Here is a 16,039-nt window from a genome sequence, read left to right as displayed (position 1 = left end):
GTCCTTGATTCCAAACCTTTGGAGAGTAGAGTGAAATCTCTCCATCCCTCTCTTCTCTCTCTCTCTGGTGTACGGGACAGCCTGATTGTGTCCACGCGTCCCATGGCTCTCACTATTTAAAGACTTGGCTGTTAACTTTCTTTTGTCTTACCCATGTAGAGGACAATCGTACAATGGATGTAGGTCCTCACGAACAATCTTATCTTACCAAGTGATTTAATGCCAGACAAAAGCCAAACGGCACCCTCTTCCTCTTTCAAATGAAAAGTTGAATTCATATGCAATGAAATGCACTCGCGCTTAATACAGTGCACTCAGGGGTTTAGCTTATGGCGGATAATGTATGCGAACTTTAAGATAAATATGACCATTTCACTTAACGACTCATATCAACTTGTGCTTATGTAACAGTGTATTTTAGAATTCAGTTTTATCTCATATTTGTCTTTTTTCATTAAAAGCATAGGGTCGCTTTAATTTATACAGTAGCGAGACAAATGCCAATAATGTGTTCTCGGTGGTTTTATGGAGGAATAAAAAATATGCATGGCGCTAAGTCAGTTATGTTAAATACATTTGCATGTAAAATGAGTTAAACGTAAGCCATTACTTCCTTACTGGGTCTGCTGAAATGTCAGCAGTGCATGCAGTGAATTCAAATTTCTTTGTCACTCAAAAATGGATTCAGGAGATCGAACCTCTCCAGTTTCTGCAAGCTTCTGTGTTTGTGTCCAAGCTGCTTTACATTGCTGTGACTGGGGGCATGTTCCAAGAAGCAAGTTTACTTACAAGTGAATAACTTTTTAAATCAATCCGTTATCCAGACTATCAGGGGTTGGTTCACCCAATTTAAAGGAGCACTATGTAGTTTTGGGGAATAACTTTTAATCAGAAGAGAACGATTGACAGATTTTTATGTCTAAACAAACTAAATAAACAAATTTCTCTTTGTTCTCATGACTGAATAAACTGAAACGACAAACTGACCTTAAAGGACAATACAGTTCCATATTTGTTTATATGTGGCGGACCCTGCCACCTTTCTAGCTTCAAACAGTGTTCTGACCTTATTTTCTCAGCTTGTTTATTCAGTTATGGAAAAATAAATATTTTTGTATAATTGTTTGTATAGTTTGTATTATTACCTCACGATAAAATTCTGAGTTTTGAATTTCTTCCACAAAAAACTACATAGTGCCCGTTAAGAAGAAAATAATATTTTCTCATCAACATCCTGCCATGCAGATTTGCTGTATCAGGCTGAGTTTGTTACTTTGCCAAATGTATTTTTTAGTCACAAAAATTCCCATTTAAAAAAATACAACAAACAGCTTTTTTTTTCTTTTTACAGAAACAATGTCCTAGTTACTCATGATGCTCCACTTAACAAGCTGTCTACACTTTTCACAGAAACTAATTTATCTAATAGAAAATAGTTTCAATAAAAACTGAAGTGGTTTTATTTCCGCTGAGGCAGAAATCTCAGAGATCAGGACAAGTAAAACCTATCTATCCGCATGGCTACAGATATTTTGTTAAATCAACCCTGGGTAATCCGAATATCTCAGTGAACCTGCTTCGGGACAGGCCCCCGTATCACTGTCAGTCATTGCCATCTGTTTTGTCTAACGCCTCCCCCCTCCCTCCTTCTCCCCCCTCTCTTTCTCTCTCCGTCCATCCTCCAGGTCGCCCACTCCCTCCAACCTCTTCCTCCTCACTGCTCCCTCCTTCCCTCCCCTCCTCCTCGTCCGCCCCACACCACCCCTCCCCTGGCCCGTCTCCTCCGATCAGGGAATGCCAGGTGCCCCTGCTGGAGAAAAACTCCACCCACTCTCACCTGGAGCCCCACCCGGACGACTCGTACATGCTCCGTGCCCAGCCCTCCTCCACGGGTAAGAGAGCTCTGCCATGCGTCCACCCTTTTTATCCTTTCATCCATCTTATTTATGCATCCGTGTGTCGTCCATCATCATGTATCCATTTCCTGATCTGATTTGCTTAGTGAAATGCCAGCAATACTTTGCTTCAATTTAATATCACGTCTTGTTTTAGCCAATTTGTTTAGGCTTTTTTGCTGTCTGCCGAAGTCTGCATTTGTTTGCAGAGCGGGGAATCAAACCAGAGGGACTTAAGCATTATTGTTTACACTGTGAGGGATCATAAGATACACAGTGAGAGATTTAAGATAGATGTGGATCATGGTCAACAGCGGTAGAGGAAGTATTCAGATCCTTTAATTAAAGCAACGTTATGTAACTTCATCTTAAAATAACAGCTTCAACGTCATGTTGATGGTTCAGTGTCTTGTAACAGGGTGAATGGTGTCTCTGGCTCAGCCACTCCGCCCCACTGTGACTTGTTTCTGCACTATGTAACTTCAGTGAGACGGTAGGATCACAGCGTTACATACATGTTTACTTCAAGATACCAGCTACCAGCTACACAACATTGTTATCACCTACATTACATCTGACAAATTGTTACAGACCTGGGATTCCTGTTGACCACAGTCGTGTTGCATTGAAACTGTGGGCGGCGCCAATTCACACAAAATGCCAATTTCTACATAATGTTGCTTTAAGTAAAAGTACCAATGCAACGCAATAAAAATATTAAAATAAAAAAATAAAAGTTCTGCTGTGAAAATGTTATTAAAGTATAATCAGGAAAGTATTTAGAGTAAAAGTACCTAATGCAGAAAAATGTCCATTGTGACTGTTATACTATTATATATTAAATAATTAGATTGTTATTTCTCATGCATTAATGTCTAAGCAGTATTCTACTGTAGTAGCTGATTTAAGTGGAGCTCATTTGCAACTAAATATTTTCCTAAAGTGAACGTCCAACCAATATAAATCAAAATAATGATGCAAATCCTCAAATTTGAGAAGCTGGAACCATGACAATTAATTGTCTGTCGATCATTTTACTTTTTTTAGATTTACTTTAACATGTTGTTTTGGTACAGCAGTTTAATCTACAGCGATGCCTCATATTTTATGAACCCCTTGTATGTTTTTAATGTCAACTTAAACCTGTTAAGTCACTAAAGCTTTCATATAACTTTAATGGAGTAAAATGTCAAATTAAACACTACTGGAAATGTAGCAGAGTAGCATTAAGAGAAAAAGACTTTGTACTTAAGTACGGTACTTGAAAAATGTACAATTTCACATTCCCCCATTGGTGGTCAATTATGGATATAACACGTTGTTTTATTAAAGGGGACACAAATATTTTGTTTGTGGTCAATTGCAAATGAATCTAAAATCTATTATACATTTTTAGCAGTCAATAATAATGTCAAAATCAAAGCTTTTATTGTCACATGCACATTTAAAGAAACACATTTCCCTGAATGAGATTAAAAGTTAAAAGTTAGGAAAAAAAATCAAAAGTACAAAAATATAAGAATAAGATTAAAGATATACAGAATATTTGCAATGTGCAGCTTGAAATGTGCAATCTCACATCCAATGTACAGTACAGTGTAAATGTATATATATATATATATATATATATATATATATATATATATACAGAGTGCAATAACCAGCAGTGCAGATACAAATGTGCAAAAACTACACACATATAATGGATAGTTGTGATTGTGCAGCATGAAGTACGTACGTGTGTGGACTGGGGGAAACCCAGTATATGTTGATGAGCTGCATAAATTCATCAATTCTTATACTGAAAATTTCATCCGCTCTTGACAAAGCCCAATCAAGAAGTAACATGAAAGAAACCTCTCTCTGTTCCTAAACGTCTTTTGTGGCTCGCCGAACAAAAAGCGCATTTCGAGCCGACAATTGGTAATCTCTTAATGGATTATATTTTTTAAATATAACCCTCCCACCTTTGTCATCTATCGCCAGAAAACAATGATGCAAGTGAAAGCAACCCCTACACTGTGCAGAGCGCAGATCGGTTGCCTGCGAGTAGGTGTGTTTGTACTTATTTTCCATATGACATTAATAATCCACCGGAAACTGAAAGGTAAGGGGATGATGAATTTTAAGTGCCGGCAGGAGGATCAGTGTAGCAGAGACATACTAGTTAGTTTCCCAGGCTCTAAGCTTTCTCTTTCATCATTGGACACCCTCTTGTTGGCTGTTACAGGCCCCGTGTGCTTATATCAGCACCTCGCAACTATTTTTCTCACCCACGTGCACGCACGCACACACACATCTGCAGTGATGAGTTTGCTCATCAGCATACACATTTATTCTCAACAATTAGCCACTGTAAGCCAATGCCTCTGTCCCTCTCTGCCTCTGTTTCCCGCTTTTCCCCCTGTTTCTCCATTCCACTGTGCATCTGCACTTGTAATCAGCAGATATATTTAGCAGAGGCCTGATGGGAGGGAAGGGGGTGGGCAGAGAAGTCCTAATGTGATTTTTGGTGGAATACAATCTATTGTTAATGGCGTTAGGCTCTCCTTTGATCCAGTATAAATCTTCATTAGGGAAGGCCTGGGTCCCAGGTTCAAGAGCAACGTGATTAGGAGGCTTTTAAAATGACGTTACATCAGCCTTCTAATTGGTTTACTGTTTGCTGGGGCAACATCAATCATTAGCCCAGTAACCGCACAGCAAATAAATTCACTCTGCCACTGACACCCTAATGGCAGACACTGGCAAAGAGGGAGAGTGAGGCTCGCAGGCACACTCTCTCTTTCTCTCATTCTTGTTCACATACACCCACACTTTCTGTTCTGGGGCTTCTTTCAGTCTCTGCTGAGCATGAACACACAGAGACGGCCAGCGAGAGAGACAAAGAAAGAAAAAAAAAAACGACGACGAAAAGGAGAAAGAGGCGCAAAGAGGCGAATGGGAGCAGAGATAGAGAAAGCCAAACTTTGACTTTTGAAGTTGTTTAATGAGACATCTTGCATGAAAAAAATCAAAAGGGAGAAAGAGTGAGAGAGAAAGAAGGGGAAAAAACACATCCAAAGCGCACCAGCAAAAATAGATGGAGAAAGCGACTGAAAGGGAGATGGAGACCAAGAGACGTAGGGAGTCAAAGACAAAGAGAAAAATGAGTGTGAAAATGAAAAGGGGGTAAGCTGATGAGAGCTCAGAGGGTAAAAGAGAGATATTTGGATGGAGGGAGAACAACATCGAGATGAAATTGCAAATTGCCACGTTTTCCAGCCAGGACTGCCGATCTAATGGGTGCAGAGAGAGTCCTTGGCTTTGGGCGTCCATTAAAATCGACCTAAATGAGTTTAGAGTGGCAGTCTGGCATTGCATAAACACACCCTGGCATGTAGGAAGGCGCAGGAACGGCTGCGAGAAAAATAAAACACCTATAACCGGCAACTGTTTATGCATGTGCTGTAAGAGTGTGTGCCTGTCTGGATGTGTGTGTGTGTTTTGTGTGGTCCTGTAGAGAGTGGACGCTGGGCAGGAAATGAGCCTTACCAAGCCAGGCAGAAACTGACCACAGCGAGATAATCCTCAGGAAGCTGCATGCTGCTCGCACGCGTGTGTGTTTGTGTTTGCGTGCGCGTGCGCTGCTGTAAAGTAGTCCACCATTACCTAAGCTAACAGGTGGACAGACATGACTTGTGTTCCTAGTGAAGCATGACAGGTGAATGGGAACGGAACGGTGTTGCCGAGGATTGGCTGGGAATTGGGTCTGTGAATGTTTATGTGGGAATACAGTCTGGCTCGGAGCACCTGTCTGGGAACGCTCCCCCGGAACGCCGGGAGAGCTGAGACGGCCAAACGGAGCGTAGCAGATCGCTCCTGGAAAGAGCTAGCGTTAGCGCTGTCTCTGGCCATTCATTATGCATGGGGAATGCTAAGCTATTTTTAGCCCCAGCCTCTTCTAAAGTGGCCAGCTATCTGCTGCCAGGGAAGCCACCTCAAGTCACTGCCGAAGCAATGAATGTTTAATGGCTTTGTTGAAACAAATCTACAGAAACAAAGGCACAACAAAGACGCGTTACCCTTCTTCTGCTAATGTTATTCTTCCTAATGGTGCTTATGTAAGGGTGACATTTGCGTAACAGTGGGATGACTTGCCTGTACGTTTGTGTGTGTGTGTGCATTTGTACGCATCTGTGCGAGTGTGTGGGTGAAAATGCACACGTGCGTTTCTGCTCATGGAGACTGTTTGTTTTTGGCTGAATTTGATGACTCTTCTCTAGCGGATTATTGCCTCCTAATTAGACAGAGATGACTAGCCAAGGCAGAGGCGTTGTGTATGTGTGTGTGTGTGTTTTAGTGTGTGTACGCCTGCACGTGTAAGTTTAACGTCCTTAACTTTATCTCTTTTATTTGTGCCCGTACGTGTTTACATGCACGCTTGTGTATAATAAAGCCTGTGTGCAGAGGAAGCCCCTCTCGTCGGCGCGTGTGTGTTTGGATGTGTGGATCTCAGTTTCACCTCGAGCTCTCCTTCCATTGTGCTCAGCCTCCGAGCTCTGAGAAGAATGACAAATGAGAAGCATGTGACATTCTGAGACAGAGGACATAGGGAAGCAGATGGGAATATACCACCTTAAAACACAGGGAGCATAGCAATTAGCTCGGAGGGAAGGTGCATGAAAACAATGGAGGGTGGCACTGCGTTTTCTTTCTCAGTTTTTTTTTTTTTTTCTTGAAGACGGACAGAAGCAGTGGAAATGCAAGCCGTGAAATCCAGAGACAGGGAGACAGAGGGAGTGAGAAGGGCATAGGGAGGGTAGAGAGCGAGGGGTGGGAGCTGAGCCCTGCAATGATCCCTTTTTAAATGCTGAATGGGCATTTCTGTCCTGCACACACACACACTCGCACGCACACACACGCGCGCGCACACATAGATGCACATCCTGCCCTGCGACTTTTCTGTTAACCACAGAAAATGTCAATAAACAGTTTGCCCATCCAGGGCTGCAAAACAAACTGGCTTGGTTGGTTCCTGCTGCCAGTTGGCCACACGCACACATAGACACACACAAACACACTGTGAGATTAATATGGTGTGGCGAGCCCCTGCCTCTCACTGATGTGTGTGTGCGCAGCGTGCTTTACAGGGGAGGCAGGCTAGCAAGACAGGCTAATGCTCCTCTGCTGAATGAGGCTCCTTTTGAATCAGCAAGCATAATGAACTTCCAGGATTTAGCCCCGGCCAAGCCCACCGAATTATAGCCACAGTCCCCTCCTCTCCAGTCGCGGGGGGCCTTGGACAGATTAAAGTGGGTCAGGCTTCGGCAGCAGTCAGAAGGGCTTCTTAGCTTCTCCATAAAATGCGGCTGTGAAAACAAAACAGAAAGCTGTCGAGAAAATCTTTTCATGATCGCTGTTTACTCAGGCTGGCGAGCAAAGTAGGGAGGAAAGAAAGGAGGAAAAGATAAAGTGGAATAAAATGTGATCTGCTTGGCTGCTCTCTAATTGCTCCATTTCGTCGCCGCATGTTTTGTCTTTTATCAGACTGGGTTCCTGGTAAAACGGTTGTTCCTATTAGCCTACCTGGAGGTTGTAGTTTAGCAACCGGACATTTCATCTGACTAAGTCCCCTATCTTAATTTATTGGACCCATTTACCTCCAGCCCACTCCGTTACTGCACACAGCCTCTGTTCCAATGGTTAGTCAGATTTGTGTTTCTGTGGCCAAAATAATCTGCCTTTTTTTTTTTTTTTTTTTTTACTTTTTCAACAGCTCTCTGCGTGTCTTAAAAAAACAGCCCTGTGCCTCGGCCTTGCTACTCAGGCAGACCCCATTTCTCAACGTGTTTGTGTTTTCTCTGGCGAGCTCTGAGGATTCTTTTTATGGATTTCAAGTCTACATGAGAATGAATTTCTTTGACATCACTCTCCTGTGCTGGAGCAGGAAAAAAGAAAGCAATTTGTCTCTGATCATAAACATTTTGCAGCATATCTAGAGAGACTTTTTTCTTTTTTTTTTAACTCCTCCTCAAGGCTGTGTGACTTTTGGAAGAAAAAAAGTCTTTTCTCGCGCAGCTTTATGTTTGCACTGTAAACATTAGTAATGAGTGATAATGCAGTTTATTCTGCAAATATTGATTCAGTGAGGAATAAAAGAAACAATCACTTTCTATCATGTAACAATTGGGTTCAGTTTACCTGACAGTACGTGACGATTGCGGCGGTCCCAGGAGGCTATGAAGAGAGTAAATACATAGAATTACCAGCAGTGCTTCTCTCACCATTTACATTTTTCTGACATTATCTGCTGACGTGTAATAGAATTTGCTACGAGATGAGAGATAATAGCATTTTCATCTCTTTCTTCGAGGGGAAATGTTAAAATCTTTATTACACAACAGTGGTGCATGTGAATCTGCGACAGTACAGGATATGACTCAGTCCCTGTGTAACAATTGGCTGGATTGTTGAACAATACGCTCTCCCAGCAGCGTAGGGTGCCCACAAGTGCACGCAGAAAAACATAAAGACCCGCACTCTTGTAGACACGCACATGCACGCACACACACTCAGGCCACAGCAGTTCATGGAAAACTAAAAAAACATGTATTCCTCTTCCATACAAGGTGTGCCATATATTATTCATCAGAATTTGAATGAAAAAACTGTTCAATATTTATGGCAGGAAAGTGAACAAAGGCAAAACGCGAGCGTTTTTGTACGCAGATTTAAGCATGGGAGACAGCGGGGCAGTGTGCGAGCACGGGAGTGCCTACTTTTATTTTTGCATCACTCGGACTGCGTTCGCATCTGCATGTGTGCGTGCCGGCAGGCAGGCAGGCTCGTTTTCCTTCCAGTATGTGGCTCTGTGTTGTGTGCATCGTTGCTATGCTCAGATAAAAGTCTTTATGCAGATAGGGTGTAGCCGGAGCTGTTTCACATTTAGAGGGGCATTGCAGAGAAGTCGAGTCAAATTTATTTATATAGTGCCTTTTAACAAACAAGGTTTATCTCAAAGTGCTGTACGTCTCAGCAAAGGACACAAACAAAATGCAAATAAAAGCAAGATGAAAGAGGGAAACAATCCCGGAGAAGAAATGAAGGTGTAGAAGGAGGAAGGAGGAGGAGAGTACGAGAATCTCTGCATACTTTAATATCAATTTACACTCTGCATGTAAGATGCAAGACTCTGACTTTTCCTGCAGGTGTGTAGCTACACGTATATCTGCATATGCTAGCGTATGTATGTGTCTCCCAAGAGCGTCTTCGCATGTGCAAACAGATGTTTTGTGTCTGTCCCGCGTGGCAGAGGTCAGCCCCCTCCATCTTCCTCTCGTCTTCTCCCCCTCCTCTCCCCTTTCACGAGCATCTGTTCTCCGGGGCCGTATGTGTGACACCTGCGTCCCAGTGGCGGCGCGGAGGAATGAGGTCACCTTACAAACTGGTCGCCATTACAGCTGGCGTTGCAGCGGAGCTCGCGGCCCCTTATCTGCTTGAAACACCCGTCCGGGAGAGAGGGGGGAATTTAGAATGCAAGGAGACGTAGTGATATAAATAAATATGCTCGAAAAAAAATGTTGACTGACAAATATCAAAGCAGAGAGGCGGACAGGAGAGTGCGACACGTCGACTCGTCTCCTCTCCTCACACACGCTGCTTCTTTTCTTATCTAATTCAAGAGGAGGCGACAAATGCAGGAGGGCAAGTGTGATCGCGCAGCTTGACAAAGCAGTCGCTTTTGTTGCGTTCACCCCACACGTATGTGTGCATATGTGCGCTCACTCCATCCTTTGATCAGTACGAGGAAGACAACGTGCAAACAAACACAATCACTATAATGTATTCTGCGCCTGGGTGTGTAAAATAAAGATGAAAGTGCAGCGTGTGGTATTGATGAAAGAAAATGCAAACTGTGTTGTAAGGCCAGAATTCAAAGCCAAATGTAACATCAATGAGTGTGTGTTTTGCAATAATTCCAACATTTCTATTCAGGACGCTTTAGAATAAAGGTGTGGGCAGTTTGTGGTGACATGTGAAGTGACTCTTTATTAAACGTGTTGTTTTTGACTTCTTTCCATCGAGTGCGTGCACCTGTCAATGTGTGAACAAAAAGTATGCAAATGCACAAGAAGCGATTCGGCTGTGTCAAGCTCTCCAATGCTGTATAGTATTTTGCTTATTGATTTTTCTGCACAAACCCACACACACACACACACACACATACATGCTCGAGACGGGTTGAAATCCCCCACCGATTCATAGAGAGAGAGAGAGGGAGAGACAGAGATAGAAAGTTGATGTGTGAATGGGTGTTCTTGTCTGAGTCATCCGGGTTTGTTTTTCGGCTCTCTCACTCAACAGTCCATTAGCTCAGTGTTGGAAGGGCTGGTATTGGATTCTAGCTGACATGTTCCCCCAAGTCTGAGAGCGAGAGATGAGGGCACATGCTGTGCAGAGTGCTCTAATACTGCTCGCACACACACACTCGCTTTCTTTTAGTTGTGAGAGAAAAAAAAGACAAGATAGAAATGGTGAAAGTGAGAGAGGAGCAAGAGCAGAAGAATTGGCTAAAAATAACAGGTGGACGAACAAAACTTGCGAGAGGAAAATGTGAAGACGTGATTATCAAATTTCACGTATCTGTTTAGCTGGAATCCCTTTGTTAAAGAAGTTATCGACCATTTGGAAAATATGACACCTACTCCGACAAAAAAATGATCGGCAACACAAAAGTAGCTCATAATGGAATGTTAATGAAGTTATTTGCGAGCTGAAAAGGTTTTTACTTCTTTGGCACGCTGAGAAATAAACATCAACTATCAAATAACACTGTCCCACATTTGGATTTGCGGCATTTTGGAATGAAATCCCTCGCTTCGCTCTCTCGCTTCATCTGAAACTCTCTTTGATCTCATTCACAAAGAAGTGTGGCGCTTAAATTCTCTCTCTGTTCTTGTCTTCTTCCAGGGGCTGCCAACCACCACAGTCAGTCTACACTACGGCCTCCACTGCCCCCTCCGCACAACCACCACACCTTATCCCACCAGTCTGCCAACAGCCTGAACAGAAACACCCTGAGGGGGGGACGCAACCCCATTCACGCCCCTGCCCCGGGCACTGGAGACGGGCCAACTACCCCGGAGTCGGTCCAGCTGCAAGACAGCTGGGTCCTCAACAGTAACGTCCCGCTGGAGACCAGGTCTGAGCAAATATAGTGTCTATATTTTCTCCTGTTTTTACAGTTGACATGTTTACCTGACGCTGATATCTAGAGCCCACTTATAGTAAGCACAGCAGTGGAATAAGCCTCAGGTAATCGATAGTAAGGAATGAAAGGTCAGAGTCACACTGCTTCAACAACATTCCTGTGAGCAAAGAGCGATGGTGTCAGAGAGAACTGCCAGGAGAGAAAATAAGAGCTGAGGGGGATGTAGCCCTGATACAGAAATGTTCACTCACTCAGGCAATCAGAGAATTTGTTATTAGTTACCAAAAGCGAGGCAATCTTCTCAGTCACCTTGGAACAAGTCACTGTCGTGCCCGTGTAGAGCAGCAAAAAAAAAAAACATCACTTTATAGCTGGTCACACAAGAAAGAGGCAATATTTATCCACACGTCCTTGTGAAAAAGACGGCTGCTGCAAGCTTGGAGGCTGTGGCTAGTACAAGCTAGCGTAACAGTGATACTGCAGCTAGTGGAAGAGTAACAAAAAACAGTCTGCCAAGCTTCCTGGTTTGCTAAACACAAGCTATTTTTGAGGCTAGCTGTGAGTTAACCACGCCATAAAAGTTAAGTCAAGAGTCATATTGAGTCATTATTCTCTAATCGTGAATAAAGATTTATATGAGTTTCAATTGACAGAGCTGGTAACACTTGATTATGCAGGTCTGTAAATGTTATGTTAGGTCGTATTTAGCATTTTAGCAATTTTTGCTGATAGTTAAGTTGGTCAGAATGTAAAAGGTTAGAAAAATTTATCTCAAGTTACTGATCTCATGTTGGACAGAAACTATTTTGGAAATGGAATTTGCAATAACTCACTTCGATGTAGTGGAAAAGAAATTACAGCGTGTTTATGAACCGCTTGTTGGAAAATAGCAGAGTATTGTTACTAAAAAATGTTGGGGCAATTTACAGGTAATTATTGAGGTAGTTTTGTGGTAAAGAAATTTCCAATACGTTGCCTGGGTAATTTCCATCTACTTATCATGACATTTCCAGATCTGTAAAATTAAGTGTTTCCACAAAGTTTAACACAGTTGAACTCTACAGTGTGTGATAATGGTGATTCCACTAGATTTACCAGACATTGCATTTTATCTTTTTTATGATTTTCAAGACTTATGCCACCTTTTTTTCACATTGTTCCTGCTAACGTAAGGTAACAGTCAGAAAATTCAGCTGATTTATCTCCAAGAGGCCAGCATACTTTTTCAGCACATACGTCGTACTGTTTGTTATTTGTTTTTCGACGAAAGCTGCCCTTTTTAGTTCACTGCGCAATACCACAGACTATCATGAGTGTCACTTGGAGTCTTCCCTCCATCATTCAAAGCCAATATATGAACCACCTAACCGAAAGAAAAATTGCTTTTGGCCTCTCAGTGCTACTGAAATGCATTCTCTACCTCATCTTCAAGCGCAACACACACACAAAGGCTGCCATGTGTCAAAGCTGTTATGCATGCAACCTGGAGTGAGGGAGCAGGAAATACAAACCATTTCACACACCCTACACATGCGCTTTTGCCAGTACACAAAGAACACTTACCGGGCTAACAGAGCATTCATGCAGAGTATTACTATTCATGAGGCCTGCAGTGAGAGGGACACCGCCTACATGCTTGCTAGCATGCGCACGCCCGCCTTCTGAGCATTTACTCTGCAAGCTGTAGTTGTGTTTCTCCTGCTGGGCGCTGGGGCTTCCAGCTCTGATGGTCCCGGATAAGCTCCCCAGAGTGCAGGCCCAGTGCAGTATTTATGAGGCCTGGTCATGTTTAATTCAGCCATGCTGATCTCAGGTCTATGCTTAACCCTTTGCTGATGCATCTCACCGATATGCATTATGGGTAAGATGAAGAAGCTTGGTGCTGAACAAGAGTACAGTTACCTTAAAATAGAACCTATTTGCTGTCGCAATTGTTTATCTAGACCTGCGTTGCCATGGTGATGCACATGCCATAACATAGTTTGAGGAGAAAAGACTTGTTTTTGTGTTGTTGTTGCAAATGATGCAGTGATCTTCGGGGAGGCAAAAATAAAGTTATAAATCCTCTTTTCACAGAAGGTGTTGTGAGCGCCATCTTTACAGATTTAAATGAAGCAACACACACACTCACACACGCTGTTGAGCCCGCCGCAGTGCCAGTATTTGGTCATGTTCAGGTGGTGGGGTTGGGCATGGCTCGGAGCCTGTCGCAGTGAATGGAGCCCAGAGCAGAGTTTCCAGCTCCACCCCTCCAGCCCAGATTGGGCCCTCCTCTCTGGGCCTGGCGATGGCGGAGGCAGGGTGGGCTGGCTGGAGCTGCTGGAGCATGTGACTGGGTCAGAGCCAGCCGGGCATAGCCAGCGAGTCACACCATCCCTGCGCTGGCAGAACACGTCCTCCATCTCATTATAACAGACAGCGAGGAGATGATGAGCACACGTGATCGCGCGCGTTTGTGTGTATGTTTGCATCTAAGCATGTGTGTTTTCTCTGACGGTGTGCGCTCCCCACTGTAGTCATATGTAAATCTTGGCATTTGTTGTCCACTCGTTATAGAAAATGCGTGTGCGCAAGTGTGCGTCTGTGTGTTTTGGCTTGACCCGATAGTGTGACAGCGCTGAGAGGATGAAGATTGATCACCTAAGAATACCCCAGGGCTTGAATGACTGGCAGAGAAAGAGAGAGATAGAAACAGACGAGGGAGGGTGTGATATAGCAGAGAAATATAAGTTGGCAGAGCGGGGGGGGGGGGGGGGGGGATGGAAAGGAATGGTTTACGGTAGAGGAGGGAGAGATAAAGAGGGAGAGAGAGGGAGAGACATGGAGAGAGGTGGTGATTGAAGGAGATTGTTTTGGGGAGTGTGTATGAGAGAAGATAGAAAGGCAGAGGAGGGAGATTGGGGCCCGTAGAACATGGATACGTTTACCGGTGTGAGATAAATGACTATAGATGTCTGGTGCAACCGTCTCTGCGTGTATTTATGTGTGTGTGTGTGTGTGAGCGAGAAACAGACAGAGAGAATGCATTCCCCCGCGTGCGTGCGAGCACACGTGTGTTGCAGCATTTTTTTTTGCGAGAAAGCACCTGATTTCCAATCGGTCCCTTGGAGCCTCTTGGCTTGCTGATGCCAGTTCCAATCTCTCTCTGTGATCTCAGGACATTCCCCTGCATCCCCCCTGCTCGCTCTGCTGCGGGGCCACAGCTCTAGGGGAGAAATAAGATCACCGAGAGGGTTGCAGCATCTCAATTTATCTGGAGGGAGAAGCGAATGCTGGGGTGGAGGGAGGGGGGGAACTATAGGTTGCTTTCAAATGCATTACTCAGGGGACAGAATCAGAGACGCTACCTGTGGGAGCCACAGGGGGTGGAGGAGAAGGAGAGGGAGTTGGCTACGGAAAAAAGATTTGTGCCAAGGCCTGTGACCACCAACGTAATATGCATATGAGGACGACAGAATGCGATGCAATGATGTTTAATAATCATATTCCTTGCATTAAACATTATACTGTAAGCATAATATCCTATATTATAATCCAGAGTTAGTTGATATGACCCAGTTTTCTCAGGGAAGGAGAAGCAATATAAAACCAGTGGTGTTTGTTAAAATAAAATGATTTATTCACAAGGAACTTATTAATTATAATAAATAATTGACACCACCAAAAAAAGAACATGAGGCAAACTACAAATGAAAAAGGGCCTTTGGGTGCTGTTCAAATCAAATTAATAACCAAAAGGAGACTCTTAAAATAAGAGCTACAAGAAACTTTTCCAAAAAGAAATCAAAAATGGAAATAAAGCCTCACTATCTGACCTTGCTTCAAAACAGCATCACTGCTCCTACTATTTCTTAACAAAGGAGTGTGTGTGCGATCAGCAAGCAAAGCTATACCTGGCCCAGTCCCCGGGTAGGGAACGAGTACCTCAGTGCTAGTTTCACAGAGTTTGAACAACAATTAACATCTAACAGTCCGAAACGAAAGCAAGCTGTAGACTGAAAGCCGACTCGACTGTCAGGCTGGCACAGCGTCTGTAGCTTCCCCAAATTGCATCCACTGGATTTGAGCGCTGGACTGGGTGCCGCTCATCAAGATGCCGTGATGGGCATCTCAATCTGGGGGACTTGACATGTGTACAACACGGGTGCTGACAGTAGCTGTAGCACACTTGTTTAGGGAATCAATTTAAATTGTAAAGAAAGACAAGACCAACTTGAGTTGTTAAGACATGGAAATGATATCAACTGTATAAATTCAGCCAAATCAACGTTTTTGGAAGCAGCAGTTGAGAAAACAATCTTTACAATTTAGATGATATTCTCAACCTTTGGATCATATCTCGTGATCTTAATCAGAGGACGGACTTTGTCCACTTGTCATAGAGTTGTTGACTTGTCGTCTATGTTCTAGAGAATTTGAGCATCGACAGTAACTCCATGTCAACTGCGATGTGATCGAAAGCTCTTGTGAAGCTCCCAAAAAGACCTTGTGGTGAGATTATTTTGTGAACTAAATGTCAGTCTGAAGGGTTAGTAATTGAGTGAGACACGTTTTTTTCTGCCTGAGAAATGAGCCCTGTTTGCTGAAGTCACACCAGACTGGGTAAAAATATGTTGACCTTCAACTGATGGAAGGCAAGATGGGTTTTTGTGTCAGACTTCATAGTGTTAGCAAACCAACTGAGCTGGTATCGCACAGAGCCACACCTACCTCCACCCACATTTTCAACTGTGTATAGGAGGAAGCAGTGCCAAAGTCCTGGCACACGGCAAGGAAACACACCGTTTCCCCCACTCCACCTCCTATTAAACCAAGTCCTATTAAAGACATGAACTTTAAGTTAAATTTAACTGTGCAGATTCCATTGGGTAAAACATGTGTCCAACTCACAATTATGAAACCAACTTCAGCCACCACTGCAAAATACTAACTACTGCAAAGCGAGCGTATA

At 43.4% G+C, this 16,039-nt stretch overlaps 1 protein-coding gene across 6 annotated transcripts in view; it reads left to right on the top strand.

Annotated features, from left to right (window-relative positions):
* Window positions 1-16,039, top strand: part of tenm2a (teneurin transmembrane protein 2a) — a 233,315-nt gene that overhangs the window by 161,428 nt on the left and 55,848 nt on the right. For 5 of the 6 annotated variants that reach the window (XM_084352211.1, XM_084352212.1, XM_084352210.1 and 2 more), the window contains 2 exons: window positions 1,686-1,892; window positions 10,848-11,079. In XM_084352211.1, coding sequence (XP_084208337.1) covers window positions 1,686-1,892; window positions 10,848-11,079 — 439 coding nt within the window. The remainder of the gene's footprint in view (window positions 1-1,685; window positions 1,893-10,847; window positions 11,080-16,039) is intronic. The other variant, XM_084352215.1, reaches the window with a different exon arrangement.

The sequence above is a fragment of the Pagrus pagrus genome (genome assembly GCF_965226575.1).
Source record: "Pagrus pagrus genome assembly, chromosome: 5".
Lineage (NCBI taxonomy): Eukaryota > Metazoa > Chordata > Actinopteri > Spariformes > Sparidae > Pagrus > Pagrus pagrus.
The sequence above is the reverse complement of the archived record's forward strand: the minus strand, read 5'-3'. Positions and strand labels throughout refer to the sequence as shown.